Source organism: Ranitomeya imitator, chromosome 6, assembly GCF_032444005.1.
Source record: "Ranitomeya imitator isolate aRanImi1 chromosome 6, aRanImi1.pri, whole genome shotgun sequence".
Classification (NCBI taxonomy): Eukaryota; Metazoa; Chordata; class Amphibia; order Anura; family Dendrobatidae; genus Ranitomeya; species Ranitomeya imitator.
This window is the reverse complement of record NC_091287.1, coordinates 78,592,496-78,612,482: the sequence shown is the minus strand read 5'-3', so window position 1 is coordinate 78,612,482 and position 19,987 is coordinate 78,592,496. Positions and strand designations below refer to the sequence as shown.

Genomic DNA, 19,987 nt, shown 5'->3' with positions numbered 1-19,987 from the left:
GGCGCCCTCTGCTGGCTGTTCATAGATCGTGGGAACTTTCCTAGAAAGCCTGGGAGCTTTCTAGGTAAGTTCCCACGATCTATGAACAGCCAGCAGAGGGCGCCTCACCGCAAATGAAGCTAAATATAGATCATTGATCTATATTTAGCCTCATTCCCCGGGGTTTTGCAGCAAGGAGCAGCCTGCCTTAGCGGAACTCCTTGCTGCAAAATGTTTTAACCCCTTCAGAAGGATTTACATCGTTGGACGTTACAGATCTGCGGAGGGTAAGGATATTGTTGGTTTATTATGTTTTTTTACTTACAGAACGAGGGTCTTCAGTGTCTGGATTGGGCGTAGAATAAAATACTTCAACAACCATTGTTTTTATTTCATTAAAATAATTTTAAATAATGTGTTTGTGTTTTATTTAACCCTTTACTACAATTGGATTAATAATGGATAGGTGTCATAATTGACGCCTCTCCATTATTAATTAGGCTTAATGTCACCTTACAATAGCAAGGTGGCATTAACCCTTCATTACCCCATATCCCACCGCTACACGGGAATGGGAAGAGAGTGGCCAAGTGCCAGAATAGGCGCATCTTCCAGATGTGCCTTTTCTGGGGTGGCTGGGGGCAGGTGTTTTTAGCCAGGGGGGGGGCCAATAACCATGGACCCTCTCCAGGCTATTAATATCTGCCCTCAGTCACTGGCTTTACTACTCTGGCGGAGAAAATTGTGCGGGAGCCCACGCCAATTTTTTCCACCATTTAACCCTTTAATTTAGTAGATAGAACGGCCAAATTTTGCAGATACACACTACTGACATTAGTAGTGTGGAATCTGCAAAAAAAAAGGAGAGAAGACATGGTTTACTGTATGTAAACCATGTCTCAAATCATGTCGGGTTTTAGGAAGGAGAAAGAAAAAGCCGGTAATTGAAATACCGGCTTTTTGCTATATCGCGGCTGTATGAAGTAAGAATATATATACATATATGTGTCTCACTGACATATATATATATATATATATATATATATATATATATATATATATATATATATATATATATATATATATATATATATATATATATATATATATATATATATATATATATATATTTTGTACAAAAAAAAAAAATAAAAAGAGCATGAACCGCACATCCCAAAATCATACGTTGATCTAAAGCCGCCAGGCAAAAATTTATATACTGAACATGAGGTTTTCAGTTTAACATTCTGATCAGACTGTATGAAGCCCACTGCCACTTCACGGCAAACCTCGTAGTGGGTCCTATCGCCCTAACGGAGCGGAGCCGTGCGGAGACCACCGCCACAGCGGCCACGCACCAGCAGGGCGGACGGCCTGTTGCCCCACAGCACCCATGCTGCGAGACTGAGCCCCCATGACTCCAGACCGCGCCGCCCCACCAGCACAAGGCCACAGGAAGCTGGAGGAAGGTGAGTTTAAGTGCTCCTTTCATTTTGGTGTTGGTGCTGTGTGGCGGCCATTGTTGCTGTGGCTTTGTGCTGGTGGGGCGGCGCGGTCTGGAGTCATGGGGGCTCAGTCTCGCAGCATGGGTGCTGTGGGGCAACAGGCCGTCCGCCCTGCTGGTGCATGGCCGCTGTGGCGGTGGGCGCCGCACGGCTCCGCTCCGTTAGGGCGATAGGACCCACTACGAGGTTTGCCGTGAAGTGGCAGTGGGCTTCATACAGTCTGATCAGAATGTTAAACTGAAAACCTCATGTTCAGTTATATTAATTTTTGCCTAGCGGCTTTAGATCAACGTATGATTTTGGGATGTGCGGTTCATGCTCTTTTTTTTTTTGCAAAGCATGTTCTAGTCTTCTTCTTGGACCAGCACTCCTCCCATTTGGCACAGGTGATTTTAATTAGCAGGAGACTGCAAAGTTAGGGGTCTAGCCCATTTTGGCTCTCACTGAAGAGCTGGAGGAAGGTGAGTTTAAGTGCTCCTTTCATTTTGGTGTTGGTGCTGTGTGGCGGCCATTGTTGCTGTGGCTTTGTGCTGGTGGGGCGGCGCGGTCTGGAGTCATGGGGGCTCAGTCTCGCAGCATGGGTGCTGTGGGGCAACAGGCCGTCCGCCCTGCTGGTGCATGGCCGCTGTGGCGGTGGGCGCCGCACGGCTCCGCTCCGTTAGGGCGATAGGACCCACTACGAGGTTTGCCGTGAAGTGGCAGTGGGCTTCATACAGTCTGATCAGAAAACCTCATACAGTTATATTAATTTTTGCCTAGCGGCTTTAGATCAACGTATGATTTTGGGATGTGCGGTTCATGCTCTTTTTTTTTTTTTTTTTTTGCAAAGCATATATATATATATATACCCCTATTCTATGTGTACATATTTATTCTACCTATTCTAATGTCAGCTGTCAGTGTGATTTTACTGTACACCGCACTGAATTACCGGCTTTTCTCTCTAACACCGCTGCATATTCCTCGCAAGTCACACTGCTGGTCCGTGTGTAATCCGTAGTTTTGGGGCTTCCATAGACTTTCATTGGCATTTTATTTGCGCAATACGGTGACAAACGCAGCATGCTGCGATTTTCTACGGCCGTAGAAAGCCGTATAATACTGATCAGTTTAATACGGCAGATAGGAGCAGGGGCATAGAGAGTAATTGTGCCGTATTTTTTGCGAGTTTTACGGACGTAGTTTCTGCGCTCTTACGTCCGTAAAACTCGCAAGTGTGACGCCGGCCTTAGGAGAGGGTGAAAGATTTTCTGAAGTAACTGTGTTCTGCATTTGTCATCTTTTTTCCAACAAGCACAACCTCGAATAAGATAAAATGCTGAAACAGTAAAATGTAAATCTGTGTTCTTTTCTGTTTTACTTTTTCAGGTTTATTGTGATGTTGAACCTAAACGCAGAGCACTGTCTCAAGCCAATGATGATCTCAAAGGAGCTACTGAAAAACTTGATGCAATTCGTAAAAAACTTCACGTAAGTTAATTTTAGTAAGTTATTTTAGGTTCTGAAATGTGATATTATTTTTTAAAGGGAATAAATGGTTAGAAGATCAAAAGTGGCATGTTATACAGTACCCTATAAGTTATGCTTAGCTGTTATTTACTTTTTTCTTAGTTTCTGTTACTTAGCTGTATTTCCAGTTAGCTCCATTAGAGCATATCTGTGAGATGTTCTTACAGCTTGAAGGAAACATGTCATCAGAAAATGACTTATTATTAGTGATGAGCGAATATACTCGTTACTCGAGATTTCTTGAGCACGCTTGGGTGTCCTCCGAGTATTTTTTAGTGCTCGGAGATTTAGTTTTTCTTGCAGCAGCTGAATGATTTACATCTGTTAGCCAGCTTGATTACATGTGGGGATTCCCTAGCAACCAGGCAACCCCCACATGTACTTATGCTGGCTAACAGATGTAAATCATTCAGCTGCGGCAAGAAAAACTAAATCTCCGAGCACTAAAAAATACTCGGAGGACCCCCGAGCATGCTCGAGAAATCTCAAGTAACGAGTATATTCGCTCATCACTACTTATTATGTTTTGTGTCCATGTATTTTTTTTATATTGTTAATGATTATTTTTTCAATTTGCAATTATACTATCTTTATTAAAAAAATTAAGAAACCTTGCAATATTCATACTTGCCACTAAGCTAAGTACTAGACTCATAATTCCTATAATGATGAATGACACATTTCTGTGTAGAAGATAATACAGTAGCTACTGTTCACAATATGTGATTGTCATAGCTCACCTCTTCCTCACCTTTGCCCAGATCAGAGAATACCTAAAAAACTTTCCTACACAAGTGAGTCAAGTAAGTCTACTGCTAGATATCTCCATGTGGCAGCTAAAAAAAAAACCAAGAAGTATTAGGCTAATATTAGGCTTAGTAGCCAGCGAGAAAATTGCAAGATTTCTCAAATTTAATTGATATAAATAGTGACTTGGTAAGTTAGAAAAATCTGATTAAAATACAGTGCCTTGCGAAAGTATTCGGCTCCCTGGAACTTTTCAACCTTTTCCCACATATCATGCTTCAAACATAGAGAAACCAAATGTAAATTTTTGATGAAGAATCAACAACAAGTGGAACACAATTGTGAAGATGAAAGAAATTTATTGGTTATTTTAAATTTTTGTGGAAATTCAAAAACTGAAAAGTGGGGCATGCAATATTATTAAACTCACTCCAGAAGTTCATTGTGGATCTCTGAATAATCCATCCATCTTCCCTGTCCCTGCTAAAGAAAAGCAGGCCCAAACCATGATGCTGCCACCACCATGTTTGACAGTGTGGATGGTGTGTTCAGGGTGATGAGCAGTGTTGCCTTTACGCCAAACATATCGTTTGGCATTGTTGCCAAAAAATTCGATTTTGGTTTCATCTGAACAGAGCATCTTCTTTCACATGTTTGGTGTGTTTCCCAGGTGGCTTGTTGCAAACTTTAAATTACACTTTATATGGATATCTTTGAGAAATGGCTTTCTTCTTGCCAATCTTCCATAAAGGCCAGATTTGTGCAGTGTACGACTGATTGTTGTCCTATGGACAGACTGTCTCACCTCAGCTGTAGATCTCTGCAGTTCATCCAGAGTGATCATGGGCCTCTTGGCTGCATCTCTGATCAGTCTTCTTGTTTGAGATGAAAGTTTAGAGGGACGGCCGGGTCTTGGTAGATTTGCAGTCGTATGATACTCCTTCCATTTCAATATGATCGCTTGCACAGTGCTCCTTGGGATGTTTAAAGTTTTGGAAATCATTTGTATCCAAATCCGGCTTTTAACTTCTCCACAACAGTATCACGGACCTACCTGTTGTGTTCCTTGGTTTTCATGATGCTCTCTGTGCTTCAAACAGAACCCTGAGACTATCAGAGAGCAGGTGCATTTATACGGAGGCTTGATTACACACAGGTGGATTATATTTATCATCATTAGGCATTTAGGACAACATTGGATCATTCAGAGATCCACAATGAACTTCTGGAGTGAGTTTGCTGCACTGAAAGTAAAGGGGCCGATTAATATTGCACGCCCCACTTTTCAGTTTTTGAATTTCCACGAAAATTTAAAATACTGTATATACTTGAGTATAAGCCGACCCCCCTAATTTTGCCACAAAAAACTGGGAAAACTTAATGACTCGAGTATAAGCCTAGGGTGGGAAATGCAGCAGCTACCGGTAAATGTCAAAAGTAAAAATAGATACCAATAAAAGTACAATTAATAGAGACATCAGTAGGTTAAGTGTTTTTGAATATCCATATTGAACCAAGAAAAATTATCTTTCACAATTGGTGCAGAATCCAACCAGAAGAGCAGCACTTTTAGACCTAATACTATCTAATAGACCTGACAGAATAACAAATCTGCAGGTGGTTGGGCATTTAGGAAATAGCGACCACAATATTGTGCAGTTTCACCTGTCTTTCACTAGGGGGACTTGTCAGGGAGTCACAAAAACATTGAACTTTAGGAAGGCAAAGTTTGAACAGCTTAGAGATACCCTTAATCTGGTAGACTGGGACAATATCCTCAGAAATGAGAATACAGATAATAAATGGGAAATGTTTAAGAACATCCTAAATAGGCAGTGTAAGCGGTTTATACCTTGTGGGAATAAAAGGACTAGAAATAGGAAAAACCCAATGTGGCTAAACAAAGAAGTAAGACAGGCAATTAACAGTAAAAAGAAAGCATTTGCACTACTAAAGCAGGATGGCACCATTGAAGCTCTAAAAAACTATAGGGAGAAAAATACTTTATCTAAAAAACTAATTAAAGCTGCCAAAAAGGAAACAGAGAAGCACATTGCTAAGGAGAGTAAAACTAATCCCAAACTGTTCTTCAACTATATCAATAGTAAAAGAATAAAAACTGAAAATGTAGGCCCCTTAAAAAATAGTGAGGAAAGAATGGTTGTAGATGACGAGGAAAAAGCTAACATATTAAACACCTTCTTCTCCACGGTATTCACGGTGGAAAATGAAATGCTAGGTGAAATCCCAAGAAACAATGAAAACCCTATATTAAGGGTCACCAATCTAACCCAAGAAGAGGTGCGAAACCGGCTAAATAAGATTAAAATAGATAAATCTCCGGGTCCGGATGGCATACACCCACGAGTACTAAGAGAACTAAGTAATGTAATAGATAAACCATTATTTCTTATTTTTAGTGACTCTATAGCGACAGGGTCTGTTCCGCAGGACTGGCGCATAGCAAATGTGGTGCCAATATTCAAAAAGGGCTCTAAAAGTGAACCTGGAAATTATAGGCCAGTAAGTCTAACCTCTATTGTTGGTAAAATATTTGAAGGGTTTCTGAGGGATGTTATTCTGGATTATCTCAATGAGAATAACTGTTTAACTCCATATCAGCATGGGTTTATGAGAAATCGCTCCTGTCAAACCAATCTAATCAGTTTTTATGAAGAGGTAAGCTATAGACTGGACCACGGTGAGTCATTGGACGTGGTATATCTCGATTTTTCCAAAGCGTTTGATACCGTGCCGCACAAGAGGTTGGTACACAAAATGAGAATGCTTGGTCTGGGGGAAAATGTGTGTAAATGGGTTAGTAACTGGCTTAGTGATAGAAAGCAGAGGGTGGTTATAAATGGTATAGTCTCTAACTGGGTCGCTGTGACCAGTGGGGTACCGCAGGGGTCAGTATTGGGACCTGTTCTCTTCAACATATTCATTAATGATCTGGTAGAAGGTTTACACAGTAAAATATCGATATTTGCAGATGATACAAAACTATGTAAAGCAGTTAATACAAGAGAAGATAGTATTCTGCTACAGATGGATCTGGATAAGTTGGAAACTTGGGCTGAAAGGTGGCAGATGAGGTTTAACAATGATAAATGTAAGGTTATACACATGGGAAGAGGGAATCAATATCACCATTACACACTGAACGGGAAACCACTGGGTAAATCTGACAGGGAGAAGGACTTGGGGATCCTAGTTAATGATAAACTTACCTGGAGCAGCCAGTGCCAGGCAGCAGCTGCCAAGGCAAACAGGATCATGGGGTGCATTAAAAGAGGTCTGGATACACATGATGAGAGCATTATACTGCCTCTGTACAAATCCCTAGTTAGACCGCACATGGAGTACTGTGTCCAGTTTTGGGCACCGGTGCTCAGGAAGGATATAATGGAACTAGAGAGAGTACAAAGGAGGGCAACAAAATTAATAAAGGGGATGGGAGAACTACAATACCCAGATAGATTAGCGAAATTAGGATTATTTAGTCTAGAAAAAAGACGACTGAGGGGCGATCTAATAACCATGTATAAGTATATAAGGGGACAATACAAATATCTCGCTGAGGATCTGTTTATACCAAGGAAGGTGACGGGCACAAGGGGGCATTCTTTGCGTCTGGAGGAGAGAAGGTTTTTCCACCAACATAGAAGAGGATTCTTTACTGTTAGGGCAGTGAGAATCTGGAATTGCTTGCCTGAGGAGGTGGTGATGGCGAACTCAGTCGAGGGGTTCAAGAGAGGCCTGGATGTCTTCCTGGAGCAGAACAATATTGTATCATACAATTATTAGGTTCTGTAGAAGGACGTAGATCTGGGTATTTATTATGATGGAATATAGGCTGAACTGGATGGACAAATGTCTTTTTTCGGCCTTACTAACTATGTTACTATGTTACTATGTTACTATGAATCAGGAGCCCCATATAATGCTCCATAAAGTTTATGATGGCCCCATAAGATGCTCCATATTAAAATATGCCCCATATAATCCTGCATAAAGGTTAATAATGGCCCCATAAGATGCTCCATAGACACATTTGCCCAATATAATGCTGCACAAATGTTGATTATGGCCCTATAAAATGCTCCATAAAGATATTTGCCCCATAAACCGTAATGCTTCACAAACGTTCATTATGGCCCCATAAGATGCTCCATAAAGATATTTGCCCCATATAGTGCTGCACAAACGTTGATTATGGCCCCATAAGATGCTCCATACAGACACTTACCCCATATAGTGCTGCACAAACATTATGGCCCCATACAGACACTTGCCCCATATAGTGCTGCACAAAAGTTATGGCCCCATAGATGCTCCATACAGACACTTGCCCCTTATAGTACTGCACAAATGTTGATTATGGCCCCATAGATGCTCCATACAGACACTTGCCCCATATAATGCTGCACAATCGTTGATTATGGCCCCATAGATGCACCATACAGACACTTGCCCCATATAATGCTGCACAAACTTTATGGCCCCATACAGACACTTGCCCCATATAGTGCTGCACAAACATTATGGCCCCATACAGACACTTGCCGCATATAGTACTGCACAAACGTTGATTATGGCCCCATAGATGCTCCATACAGACACTTGCCCCATATAATGCTGCACATACGTTGATTATGGCCCCATAGATGCTCCATACAGACACTTGCCCCATATAATGCTGCACAAACGTTATGGCCCCATACAGACACTTGCCCCATATAGTGCTGCACAAACGTTATGGCCCCATATAGTACTGCACAAACATTATGGCCCCATACAGACACTTGCCTCATATAGTGCTGCACAAACATTATGGCCCCATAAGATGCTCCATACAGACACTTGCCCCATTTGCTGTTGCTGCGATAAAAAAAAAGAAAAATCACATACTCACCTCTCCGTCGCTCAGGTCCCCGGCACTTTCAATATTCACCTGCTCCTCGTCCCGGCGCCGCTCCGTCTTCAGTGTCTTCTGCACTGACGTTCAGGCAGAGGGCGCGCACTAACCACGTCATCGATCCCTCTGACCTGAGCGTCACTGCAGAAGATGCTGAAGATGGAGCGGTGCCGGAATGAGGAGCATGTAAACATCGCGCAGCGCTCCGCTCCCCGTTACACTCACCTGCTCCTGGCACGGTGCAGTCCCTGCTTCCCCGACGCCACAGCTTCTTCCTGTATTGAGCGGTCACCGTTACCGCTCATTACAGTAATGAATATGCGGCTCCACGGCTATGGGAGGTGGAGCCGCATATTCATTACTGTAATGAGCGGTACCATGTGACCGCTCACTACAGGAACAAGCTGGGGAGTCGGGGACCTGCAGGGACCGCGCCAGGAGCAGGTGAGTATAATTAGACAGCCCCCGCTCCCACTCCCCTGCCGACCCCTGGGTTTGACTCGAGTATAAGCCGAGAGGGGGACTTTCAGCCTAAAAAAGTGGGCTGAAAATCTCGGCTTATACTCAAGTTTATGTGGTAACCAATAAATTTCGTTCAACTTCACAATTGTATTCCACTTGTTGTTGATTCTTCACTAAAAATTTACATTTGATATCTTTATGTTTGAAGCATGATATGTGGGAAAAGGTTGAAAAGTTCCAGGGAGCCGAATACTTTTGCAAGGCACTGTATGTGGACAGAAAGATAAGAGTTATGCCTTTGGGAAGAAGGAAAGGGAATAATAGAAACGCAAGAACAGAAATTGGCTCTATCATGAAATGGTTAAGCTAGGATGAAGCAAATTACACAGCTAGAACATTGCTCTTGAGTTAGCAATAGAGATCTAAAACTTTTTTTTAACTTGAGTGCTACTTTAATAGCAGTGCTTTTAGGGAGTAAGGGTATTCTGAGACACTCCTCCTTCAAAAGTAGGTTAATGGGCTACCCAATAGACACTCCGCCCAGATGGTGCCCGTGTCCAAAGGAAGATGACACTGCAGGATCGTCTGAGTTCATTCCATAGGTAATACCAGATGTATGTATTCAGTGCTTCAAGGGTCTTGTAACTAGTGGCATAAAAGGGACTCTGTCACCTGAATTTGGCAGGCTCTCTGTCCGGTCCGGTGGGCGGTGTTTTCTCTCCTTTCATGCACCCCTTCCTTTCCCGCTGGCCGCAATATTATCTTGAATATGAGTCTGTTTCCTCTGTAGTTAACGCGTGCGCAAAGCAATCTTGCCTTGCGCACGCGCAGTATGTTTTGCCCAACTGTGGGCAAAGCCAAAAATCATTAGTGTGCATGCGTCGGCGCACTATGTCCCGGAACACAGCGAAATACTTCCGGGACATAGTGCGCTGGCACATGCGCACTAATGCTTTTCAGCTTTGCACGCAGTTGGGCAAAACATACTGCACATGCGCAAGGCCAGATTGCTTTGCGCACGCGTGAACTACAGAGGAAACAGACTCATATTCAAGATAATATTGCGGCCAGCGGGAAAGGAAGGGGTGCATGAAAAGAGAGAAAAGACCGCCCATCGGACCGTTAACAGAGCCCGCCAAATTCAGGTGACAGGTTCCCTTAAACTACTGTAAGAAGATTCAGCAAGAAATAGGGAGAGGCAGTCCTTTTCTTTATCATTGCTTTTGATTGCTCCTCAACATTTAAAGCACTACTTCAGCAGTTTTTTTTGTTATATTCGTGCTGGAGTGGTGTCACTAATGCAAGTTTCCTGCCCATAGTATTACACTCACCAGCCGCCATATTCATCTGTTCTCAATGCCACTCCGGTCATCTTCTGCAGGTTGTGACCTGCTGGATCCCTCCAGTGTTTGCTGGGCTAGCCGGGAGTCACTACCTAATGTAAGTAAGAGCCAGAACTAGGCCTGAACAAGGCTCTCATACACTTACATTGAGAGCTTGAGACCATCACCTCTGACTTCCGGTCTGTCAGAAATTGCAGTCACAAGACTGGAGCAGCTCTGGGAAGAGCAAAAGACAGTGGCTGCTAAGTACAAAACAAGGGTCGGGAACATTTATTAGTGCCACCTCTACACTCCAGCGGTGAAATAAAAATAAAAAAACTCTGCAGTGGTGCTTTAATTTTCAGATTTTCTTCACCTATTGAATTTTGTACTACATGAACTATCCATATGGGGGATGTGATACATGTTCTGTCTCATATCTTATTAGCAATGTTGTTCTTGCACTGTTCTTCCTAAAGTTGGTTTATATGTTGTGACACATGCACATTTAAAATGTTGGCATGACTTGGGCATCTCATAGATGTAAAGCAGTACTTCATGTTCAAATACATATTTGTAATATAGACCTGTGCTTATACTTAAAGGATCTGGACAACAATTTGAAGAGACTGACGCAGTCTTTTCAGAAAGCAACAGCTGAGAAAGTCAGGTGCCAAGAAGAGGTTAATCGTACTAACACCACCATAGAACTGGCCAACAGACTTGTCAAGGGACTCGAGGTTAGTAAAGAACTTTTCTTTCTACAATTGCAATTAAAAAAAAATTCAACCTCCATTGCAATTAAGGTGTATTAGCAAAATGTGTAAACTTTCTGGTCTTTGCAATAATCCACAGAAGCAAAAACAATTTAAATAACTCCACACAACTAATATAAAAATTGTTTTCCCCAAACTATTTTTTCCTGCCCTTTCATGACAAGCATCTTTAGTTCTTAGTAGGACACCTTTGGCTGTTATAACATGCTGCAAACAAGATGCATAGCCAGACACCAATGTTACTGAGGAATCTCAGCCCATTCTTCACAGCAGTGGCCTCCAGTCAATAAATATTCTTGGGTTTACAAAGGTTTGTGCAATGCCTTTTTACACAAAAACAAAGTGTAGAATTCTAAAGAAATGACACTTATAAAATGAATAATTATCTTTTTTTATTATTCACATTGCAGCCAACTTGTAGCTTTAGACTGTGTTTCTGCTTGCAGTTTTATTATTTTTTGTTGCAGTTAAAGGGGTTATCCACTACTCAGACAACCCCATCTCAATCACCATGTTTCCACTAAGTAAAATAATAACGCCTATACTCGTACACAACTCGGGTGCCGGCAGCACTCCAGCGGTGTTGCCACTGAGTCGGGGCTTGTGAGACATTGTTATATCACTTGATCCCAGTGGCCGCTTCACTCTCTGCGTTTTCTGAAAAATCAAATCTGAAGGAAGTGATAATTGTAGCTGCTGATTAAAGTGATTTGGATATTTTATTTGTCTGAAGGATGGGAACGTGAAGCGGCCACTAATAGACCACAGGAATAATATGATATGACAATGTCAATAATATGATATGACAATGCTCAAAAATATCTCCAGAATCCATCCTTTCCTCAACCGTCAATCTACTAAAATGCTTGTGCATGCCATCATCATCTCCCGCCTTGACTACTGCAACATCCTTTTCTGCAGCCTCCCTGCTAACACCGTTGCACCTCTCCAGTCCATCCTTAACTCTGCTGCCCGACTAATTCATCTCCTCGCTACATCTCCGCTTCCCCCCTCTGCAAATCTCTTCACTGGCTCCCATTCCCTCAGCGAATCCAGTTCAAATTACTAAAAATGACCTACAAAGCCATCCATAACCTGTCTCCTCCATATATCTCTGAACTAATCTCCCGGTATCTTCCCTCACGTAATCTCCGGTCCTCCCAAGACCTCCTTCTCTCCTCCACACTTATTCGCTCCTCATCCAACCGCCCCCAAGACTTCTCCAGAATGTTCCCCATCATCTGGAATTCTCTGCCCCAACACGTCCGACTATCAACCACATTTGGATCCTTCAGATGGAACCTGAAAACCCATCTCTTCACGAAAGCCTACAGCCTGCACTGACCCCGCTGCCTCCTCATCACTATCGGAGATACTGCCTGACCAACACCGGAGCTCCTATTGTCTCCTTCCCCATAATCCTGTAGAGTTTAATCCCGCAAGGGCATGGTCCTAGCCAGTCTGTATCAGTCTGTCATTGTTAGTTTGTTTACTGTAAGTGATATCTGTAACTTGTATGTAACCCATTCTCGTGTACAGCACCATGGAATCAATGGTGCTATATAAATAAATTATATAAATAAATAATAATAATGATGTCACACGAGCCCCGAGAGAGCCAGTGGCAACATCACTGGAATAGCGTCTGCATTGGAGGGGAGTACAAGTGTTATTATTTTGCTTGGTGGAAACATGATTATTGAGAAGGGGTTGCCTGAATAGTTGACAACCTCTTTAATATGGAAAAATGCTGTAAATAACTATTATGTGACAATATATTTTACAATATATGGACCAATTATAAATTGAAAATGTTGCTCAGCCTTGTAATAAAAGTCTGCAGTCACTCTGTGTGACTGCAGACTTCTAAGTCCTTACAGCCGCACACTGTCAGGATTCACTGGTATTTCTAGCAAGAGCTTGCAGTCACATATACATACACATGGGGTCATGTGCCAACTGTACACACTCAGCCTCGCTCAACACAAGTAAATTAAGCAAGGCTGAGCATGTCTGTGACGACACAACATTTTATCTTCATTAACCAGACGTTTACTTTCAGTAAGCCAGGAATCTGTGACTGTTATCTATAGGTTTATTTTTAAATTTATGTGTTTCTTTCTGGTTGGTCAAGAAAACACATACTTTTGTTTTGACGTTCATTTAAATTTATTGTGCTTTTATCATGGATGACAGAAACTCAGGGCAGTTGAACAATGATGTTTGCTGATATGTTGATTGAACATTGTCCTGGCCAGCTGGCTTGTTGACTTGCAAAACAGAAGAGTAAAAGCTATACAAACTGATTAGATGATCAATCAATGCGAGTCAACCCCATCACATCTTTGTATTGACCTCTGGATGCTGGCTTGAAGGACAGTTGATAACCATAAAAAGAGGAGAAAGCAAGCTTGTGACCCTCCAATCAGCTGGCCTTGTACCTCAGTGGACTGTCAGCTTCCTAAGCTTGTTACCTCTCTGTGCATGCCACAGGTGAGGTAGTCAGCCCTGGAAGCTCTGAAGTCACAGCTGCTCTTATCATGGCTAGTCAGCGGAAGTGTGATACTCTGTAATTGGCACCATCTTTGGTGTTTTGCTTGAACAGTTCTATGTGTTGTTTGACTGTTTTGTGGTTCAGTAAAGTATAGCCAAACTGTTTTACCCTGACCCTGTGTTGTCTGAGTAATATTATGCTCATGGTAAAAGGAGAACAGGCGTTCGGTGGGATGATTCCTGGTCCATGCGGTTTTGGCTAGCAGCCTAGGGCACCCGCTGACACCAGTGTCTCCACAATGTCTATGCAAAATTTGTCTGGAAGTATGCAAATTGCATACATTCATTCATCTAACTGCCCTCTCTCACCAGCAATACTGGAGAATCATGACAATGTGTGATGTACATATTGTAAAGGTACCGTCACACTAAGCGACGCTGCAGCGATACCGACAACGATCCGGATCGCTGCAGTGTCGCTGTTTGGTCGCTGGAGAGCTGTCACACAGACAGCTCTCCAGCGACCAACGATGCCGGTAACCAGGGTAAACATCGGGTTACTAAGCGCAGGGCCGCGCTTAGTAACCCGATGTTTACCCTGGTTACCATCGTTAAAGTAAAAAAAACAACCACTACATACTTACCTACCGCTGTCTGTCCCCGGCGCTGTGCTTCTCTGCTCTGGCTGTGAGCGCCGGTCAGCCGGAAAGCAGAGCTGTGACGTCACCGCTCTGCTTTCCGGCCGCTGCGCTCAGTCAGTGCAGGAGGAGTGCAGAGAAGCACAGCGCCGGAGGACAGACAGCGGTAGGTAAGTATGTAGTGGTTGTTTTTTTTACTTTAACGATGGTAACCAGGGTAAACATCGGGTTACTAAGCGCGGCCCTGCGCTTAGTAACCCGATGTTTACCCTGGTTACCAGCGAAGACATCGCTGAATCGGTGTCACACACGCCGATTCAGCGATGTCAGCGGGAGATCCAGCGACGAAACAAAGTTCTGGACTTTCTTCCCCGACCAGCGACATCACAGCAGGGGCCTGATCGCTGCTGCCTGTCACACTGGACGATATCGCTAGCCAGGACGCTGCAACGTCACGGATCGCTAGCGATATCGTCTAGTGTGACGGTACCTTAAAGGGAACCTGTCACCTGAATTTGGCGGGACTGGTTTTGGGTCATATGGGCGGAGTTTTCGGGTGTTTGATTCACCCTTTCCTTACCCGCTGGCTGCATGCTGGCTGCAATATTGGATTGAAGTTCATTCTCTGTCCTCCATAGTACATGCCTGCACAAGGCAAGATTGCTTTGCGCAGGCGTGTACTATGGAGGACAGAGAATGAACTTCAATCCAATATTGCAGCCAGCATGCAGCCAGCGGGTAAGGAAAGGGTGAATCAAACACCTGAAAACTCCGCCCATATGACCCAAAACCAGTCCCGCCAAATTCAGGTGACAGAGTCCCTTTAAGGGTTCAGAAGTCTGCTGTCAGACTGACTGCAGACTTTTATCGGAAGTCTGGACAACCCAGTTAAATGCTGTTAACAGCAGCTCCAACCTTGTGCAGAAAACAGAATAAAAACTCTATGCTAATCGTTAAACAAAGAGATTACAGAAAAGGCTTATGTTCCACTATCTAGTTTTGATTACCGTACTTGGTATCAAGGAAAGTAGTAATGTTAAGAAGTGATATCTGTTTCCAAATTAAATAAACAAGCGTTAATGAGAGCACATGAAGAGCGGTATCTAGAAGGTTATTTCCTTCTTATCGCATATCCCTGGAAGCTGATAAATCAGTAGAATAATTCAGGCAGTTTATATTTAATCATTAACTAACTTCTGAGCAGCTGTTAAAAATTAGAAATGGGTCATCGTAGCCAAGATGACATTACAAGCAATCTATAATACATTAGGATGAGATTATAGTGATTTTTATCTGTCTGGAAATGTATTACACTGCATGTTCCTGCACTTAAACTGTTGTTAGCCAATGTCACATTTGATTTATGATGCATGGACGGCAATGGTGAAATTATTGAAGATTCAAATAGATGATCATTCCATTTTTAGAATATCTTCAAGTTTTCTTGGAGATTAAAGAAAGGATTTTCATTGTAGTTTATAACTTGCTCACAAGCTGAATTCGTTAAAAAAAAAGAAGAAAAAACAAGGGTTTTTCTATTCTAAATGAACTGAGTTTTCTGCACAGTAGGTGATAAGTTAAAGTGGCAGACTTACTTATTGGCTCCTAATAACATCCTGATTACTTCAGATGCAGCAAGTGCTGTAGCTACAAACATTTTATTTCTTATTGCCTCCGTCACTTCTGATGATTTAATTGCCATGGAAAGATACCAAACGGGAATTAAATAAACATATTTTCTCTTGCAAAGGCTGAAATGCTGAAATGAAACTCATTTGAGCCCTAAAGTCAGGATAAGATGTAAGAATGCGAAAGTACACCTATTTATAAAACTAGTATTATGTTCTTTAGGTAAAGTGTTTATGTAACTATATATTTTTAGTTACTTCCAATTAAAGTGGATTCCCCCAAATTAAAGAATATGCAGAATTAATTATAGAATAATTGAGAACATGACCCATATTGTCTTTGTTTCACTGTAAGTAAACCTCACAACTAATGAAATGATGAGTGTTAATAGAGCATCTTCAGAGTGCTCTAATAATATGTTCGAGTCCCTGCGGCTGCATGTCTCTTGGCTGTTCGACAGCCGCAACACATGCAGGGGATTGCCTGTTTGTTAGGCAATGTGCATATTAGGCAACAATGTTAGGCAACAGCCATGAGACATGCCACCACGGCGACTTGAACATATTATTAGAGCCCTCCGAAGATGCTCTATTAACACTCGCGCATGCTCGGATAACACCTTATCCGAGCATGCTCGCTCAAACACATGCATATATTGCCATTTCCTGGGTCAGACAGGCTCGTGAGGCACTCCAATACACAGTTCACAGTGGGCAAGTTTGATGCAGTTGGCCACAGCCAGTTTTATTGGTTACTTATATGTAAAAGAAAATGCAAACGATACAACTTAGTCATACATATTTATAATTCAGCAGATATTACCTTAGTTAAAAGGCGGGGTTGAGCAAATTTGCTTGGTGATACTCAGATATCATTAAAGTTTCTGGTTGTACTCGTTACTCCCCAAGCATTGGGCGGTGCTCGATGTAATACTCAAAGCCCCGCCCCACCTGTTTGCTGCCTGTTACACAGCCAATAAGCATGCGGGGAAAACATGCACGTCGCTGTAATGCCGTAGCCATCTTTTTTGTGGCATTACTGTGCTTGGCTGGCTGCATGACATCATCAGGGGTTATAAAAGAACAGGCTATGTGACACTTAGTATTGGAGGAAGAGGGTGCTTGTCTAGGCCTGTGTGTGTGCACAGTATAACAAATCAGAGGCCGGTAGTCTTGATACTGGTACTGAAGTTGAACCATCATACTAACAGCCCTTCTAAGAGCTAATCGTTGCTTTGCTTTTTGTATCGCATACATTCTGCATTTAGTCTAAGGAGGGAGACAGGTGCAGGAGTAGGCACAGTGACAGAATATAGTCTGTAGACAGGGATTAGGGCTGTGCAGTCCTTTGCAAAATATATAACTGTGGCATTTTATTTTTTGTGTAAAAAAATTGAATATACTGTGTGATACATTGAGCATTACTTGGTTTGTGGTAAATTTTGGTGTTATAGAACACTACAATAAGTGTTAAAAAAATTTCTCCATCACCACATTGGGGGACACAGGACCGTGGGGTGTATGCTGCTGCCACTAGGAGGCTGACACTAAGTAAATACAAAAAAGGTTAGCTCCTCCTCTGCAGTGTACACTGGCTCCTGATAGAACTAGTTTAAGCTTAGTGTTTGTAGGAGGCACACTGGGGTCTGTCATTCAGACCATATTTTCTTTATTTTTATTTTTAACCCTTTTTGTGCAAGAGGAAGACTGGGGCGACAGACCCTTTCAAGGGGCCGATCTCCCACAAACATTAATAATAATAATAATAATAATAATAATAATTTTTATTTATATAGCGCCAACATATTCCGCAGCGCTTTACAAATTATAGAGGGGACTTGTACAGACAATAGACATTACAGCATAACAGAAATACAGTTCAAAACAGATACCAGGAGGAATGAGGGCCCTGCTCGCAAGCTTACAAACTATGAGGAAAAGGGGAGACACGAGAGGTGGATGGTAACAATTGCTTTAGTTATTCGGACCGGCCATAGTGTAAGGCTCGGGTGTTCATTGTAGCCCCCTGCTTCGGCCTTAGCTAGGCCGCAGGCTGAAAAGCGCCGCCCACAGCGGCGTCACACCCACAGGCCACACCCACCGGTCTGGCGCTTCTCGTGCACTGCGAGAGGCGCCCTTCTAATCTCAGCAGCCATCTTCTGCCTCCCTAACGCTGCAATTAACAGGCGAGCACAGCGTGTGTCGCCTCCCCGTACCCTCTCCTGCGACGTGGGATGCCACAGGTGGGACAGCCCTATGAAATCCTAGGGGATCGAACCCTTAGGATACACAGAGGCCCCCTTGCCATGGCATCCGGCTGCTCCCCTCTGCACCACCACTGTTTAAACAGCGGTGCTGCATGGAGCGGGACAGTCACTCTCCACCTCCCCAGCAAAGGGAATGATGGATCGAAGGTTCCTGCACCGTCCCCCCTGCACTTCGCCAGATCCCCAGAACAGCGGTGAGTCTTTTCGGCGGAGGGGCTCTCGAGCGCATCGGCGGCCAGACTCAACTAATTTAGCCCCCTGCTTCGGCCTTAGCTAGGCCGCAGGCTGAAAAGCGCTGCCCACAGCGGCGTCACACCCACAGGCCACACCCACCGGTCTGGCGCTTCTCGTGCACTGCGAGAGGCGCCCTTCTAATCTCAGCAGCCATCTTCTGCCTCCCTAACGCTGCAAAAGGACGCAGGAACAGGCACTCTGCTGAGACACTGGCACAGGACCTGGGTAAGTGCTCTGCCACACTACCGCATGTCCCCCCCTTCATATAGCCAACTTAGACAGACGCACATAAAGTGCTCTGCTAATTTTCAGCCGCACACAAAGTGCTCCGCTGATTTTTTTCAGCCGCAGCATCCCTGCAGCTCCTTTGGAGGTTAACAGGGTTCAACATGTTCCTACCTAAAACCTCCAAAAAGTCTTCTAAAACAGTGTTTTTCACTTCTTGCACCTCCTGTCGGGCTGCGCTACCAAGCGGGCATACTGCTCCGCTCTGTCATGCTTGTGATCCTAATTGCGCCAATGGGCCCCCCACCGCGACTGAGCCCACGGTGACCAGTCCCCCTGAGGGGGCTTTGTCACTCTCGCAATCTATGGCTTTCTTGACTAAAGTGATCCAGTCCCTCCAGGACCCATCCAGGAGCAGGACCACTAATCCGCCTGCCCAAGATAATTCCCCTACAGCAGGGGAATCATTGGCCTGCAGGGGCCGCTCTCATTCCAGACACAAGCGGGCATCTAGGAAGCGTGTTCATAGTTCGTCCCCAGGCCGAACTAAAAGAATAGAAAGCTTCCAAAAAATTTTCATGAATTCAATGATTCATGTACACAGTTTAACGTACTTTATTTAGAAATACGGTAGATTAAAATGTTTAAAAAGGGGGTGGGGCCTAGGGTGACCGCACCCTCTGCACCCCTGGTAGCTACAATACTCATGAATAGTATTTGGCACAATTTCTTGATTCACTATTTACAGACAAAGGCTTTTTACTCTATTAACAAACTACCAGTTTATTATTGTGAATGAGGCATGTAAGGAACAGCACTGCGTTTATGAAAACAATTATGTGATAAGAATTTTTGTGATATTATTGATACCACTTCTTACCTAAATGTACCATGTGTTGTTCAATCATGTACTACCTTATAATTTTTAAGTTTTAACTAATTATTGTCATGTTCAATAAAGATTTGTTGATTATTATCTTAAGAGATCTCCAGTTTTTGATAGGATGAAATATTTGAATTAGGTATTACAGTTGGTGCCTTCAAGGGTGTATGAATGACCCTGCTTGTAATTTCTGGAAGGCTTTGCCCTTAGTACATAGCCTTTATGAGTCTAGGAGTACCACTACATGACAGTTTGAACAGAATGTGTATGAATCCCTACTTTATGTCTAATAGAGGGTGTATCTGAGTCCCTCTTACATCACATTTTTGTCAGTTCTTGCTTCCTTCATAAATTACACTGAAATTTTCAATTTTTTAGAAAAAAATGTTTGATTTACTTAT

At 43.1% G+C, this 19,987-nt stretch overlaps 1 protein-coding gene across 1 annotated transcript in view; it reads left to right on the top strand.

The window, feature by feature from the left end:
• Positions 1-19,987, top strand: part of DNAH11 (dynein axonemal heavy chain 11) — a 380,134-nt gene that overhangs the window by 287,836 nt on the left and 72,311 nt on the right. The window contains exons 62-63 of the mRNA XM_069729806.1: positions 2,853-2,954; positions 11,048-11,182. Coding sequence (XP_069585907.1) covers positions 2,853-2,954; positions 11,048-11,182 — 237 coding nt within the window. The remainder of the gene's footprint in view (positions 1-2,852; positions 2,955-11,047; positions 11,183-19,987) is intronic.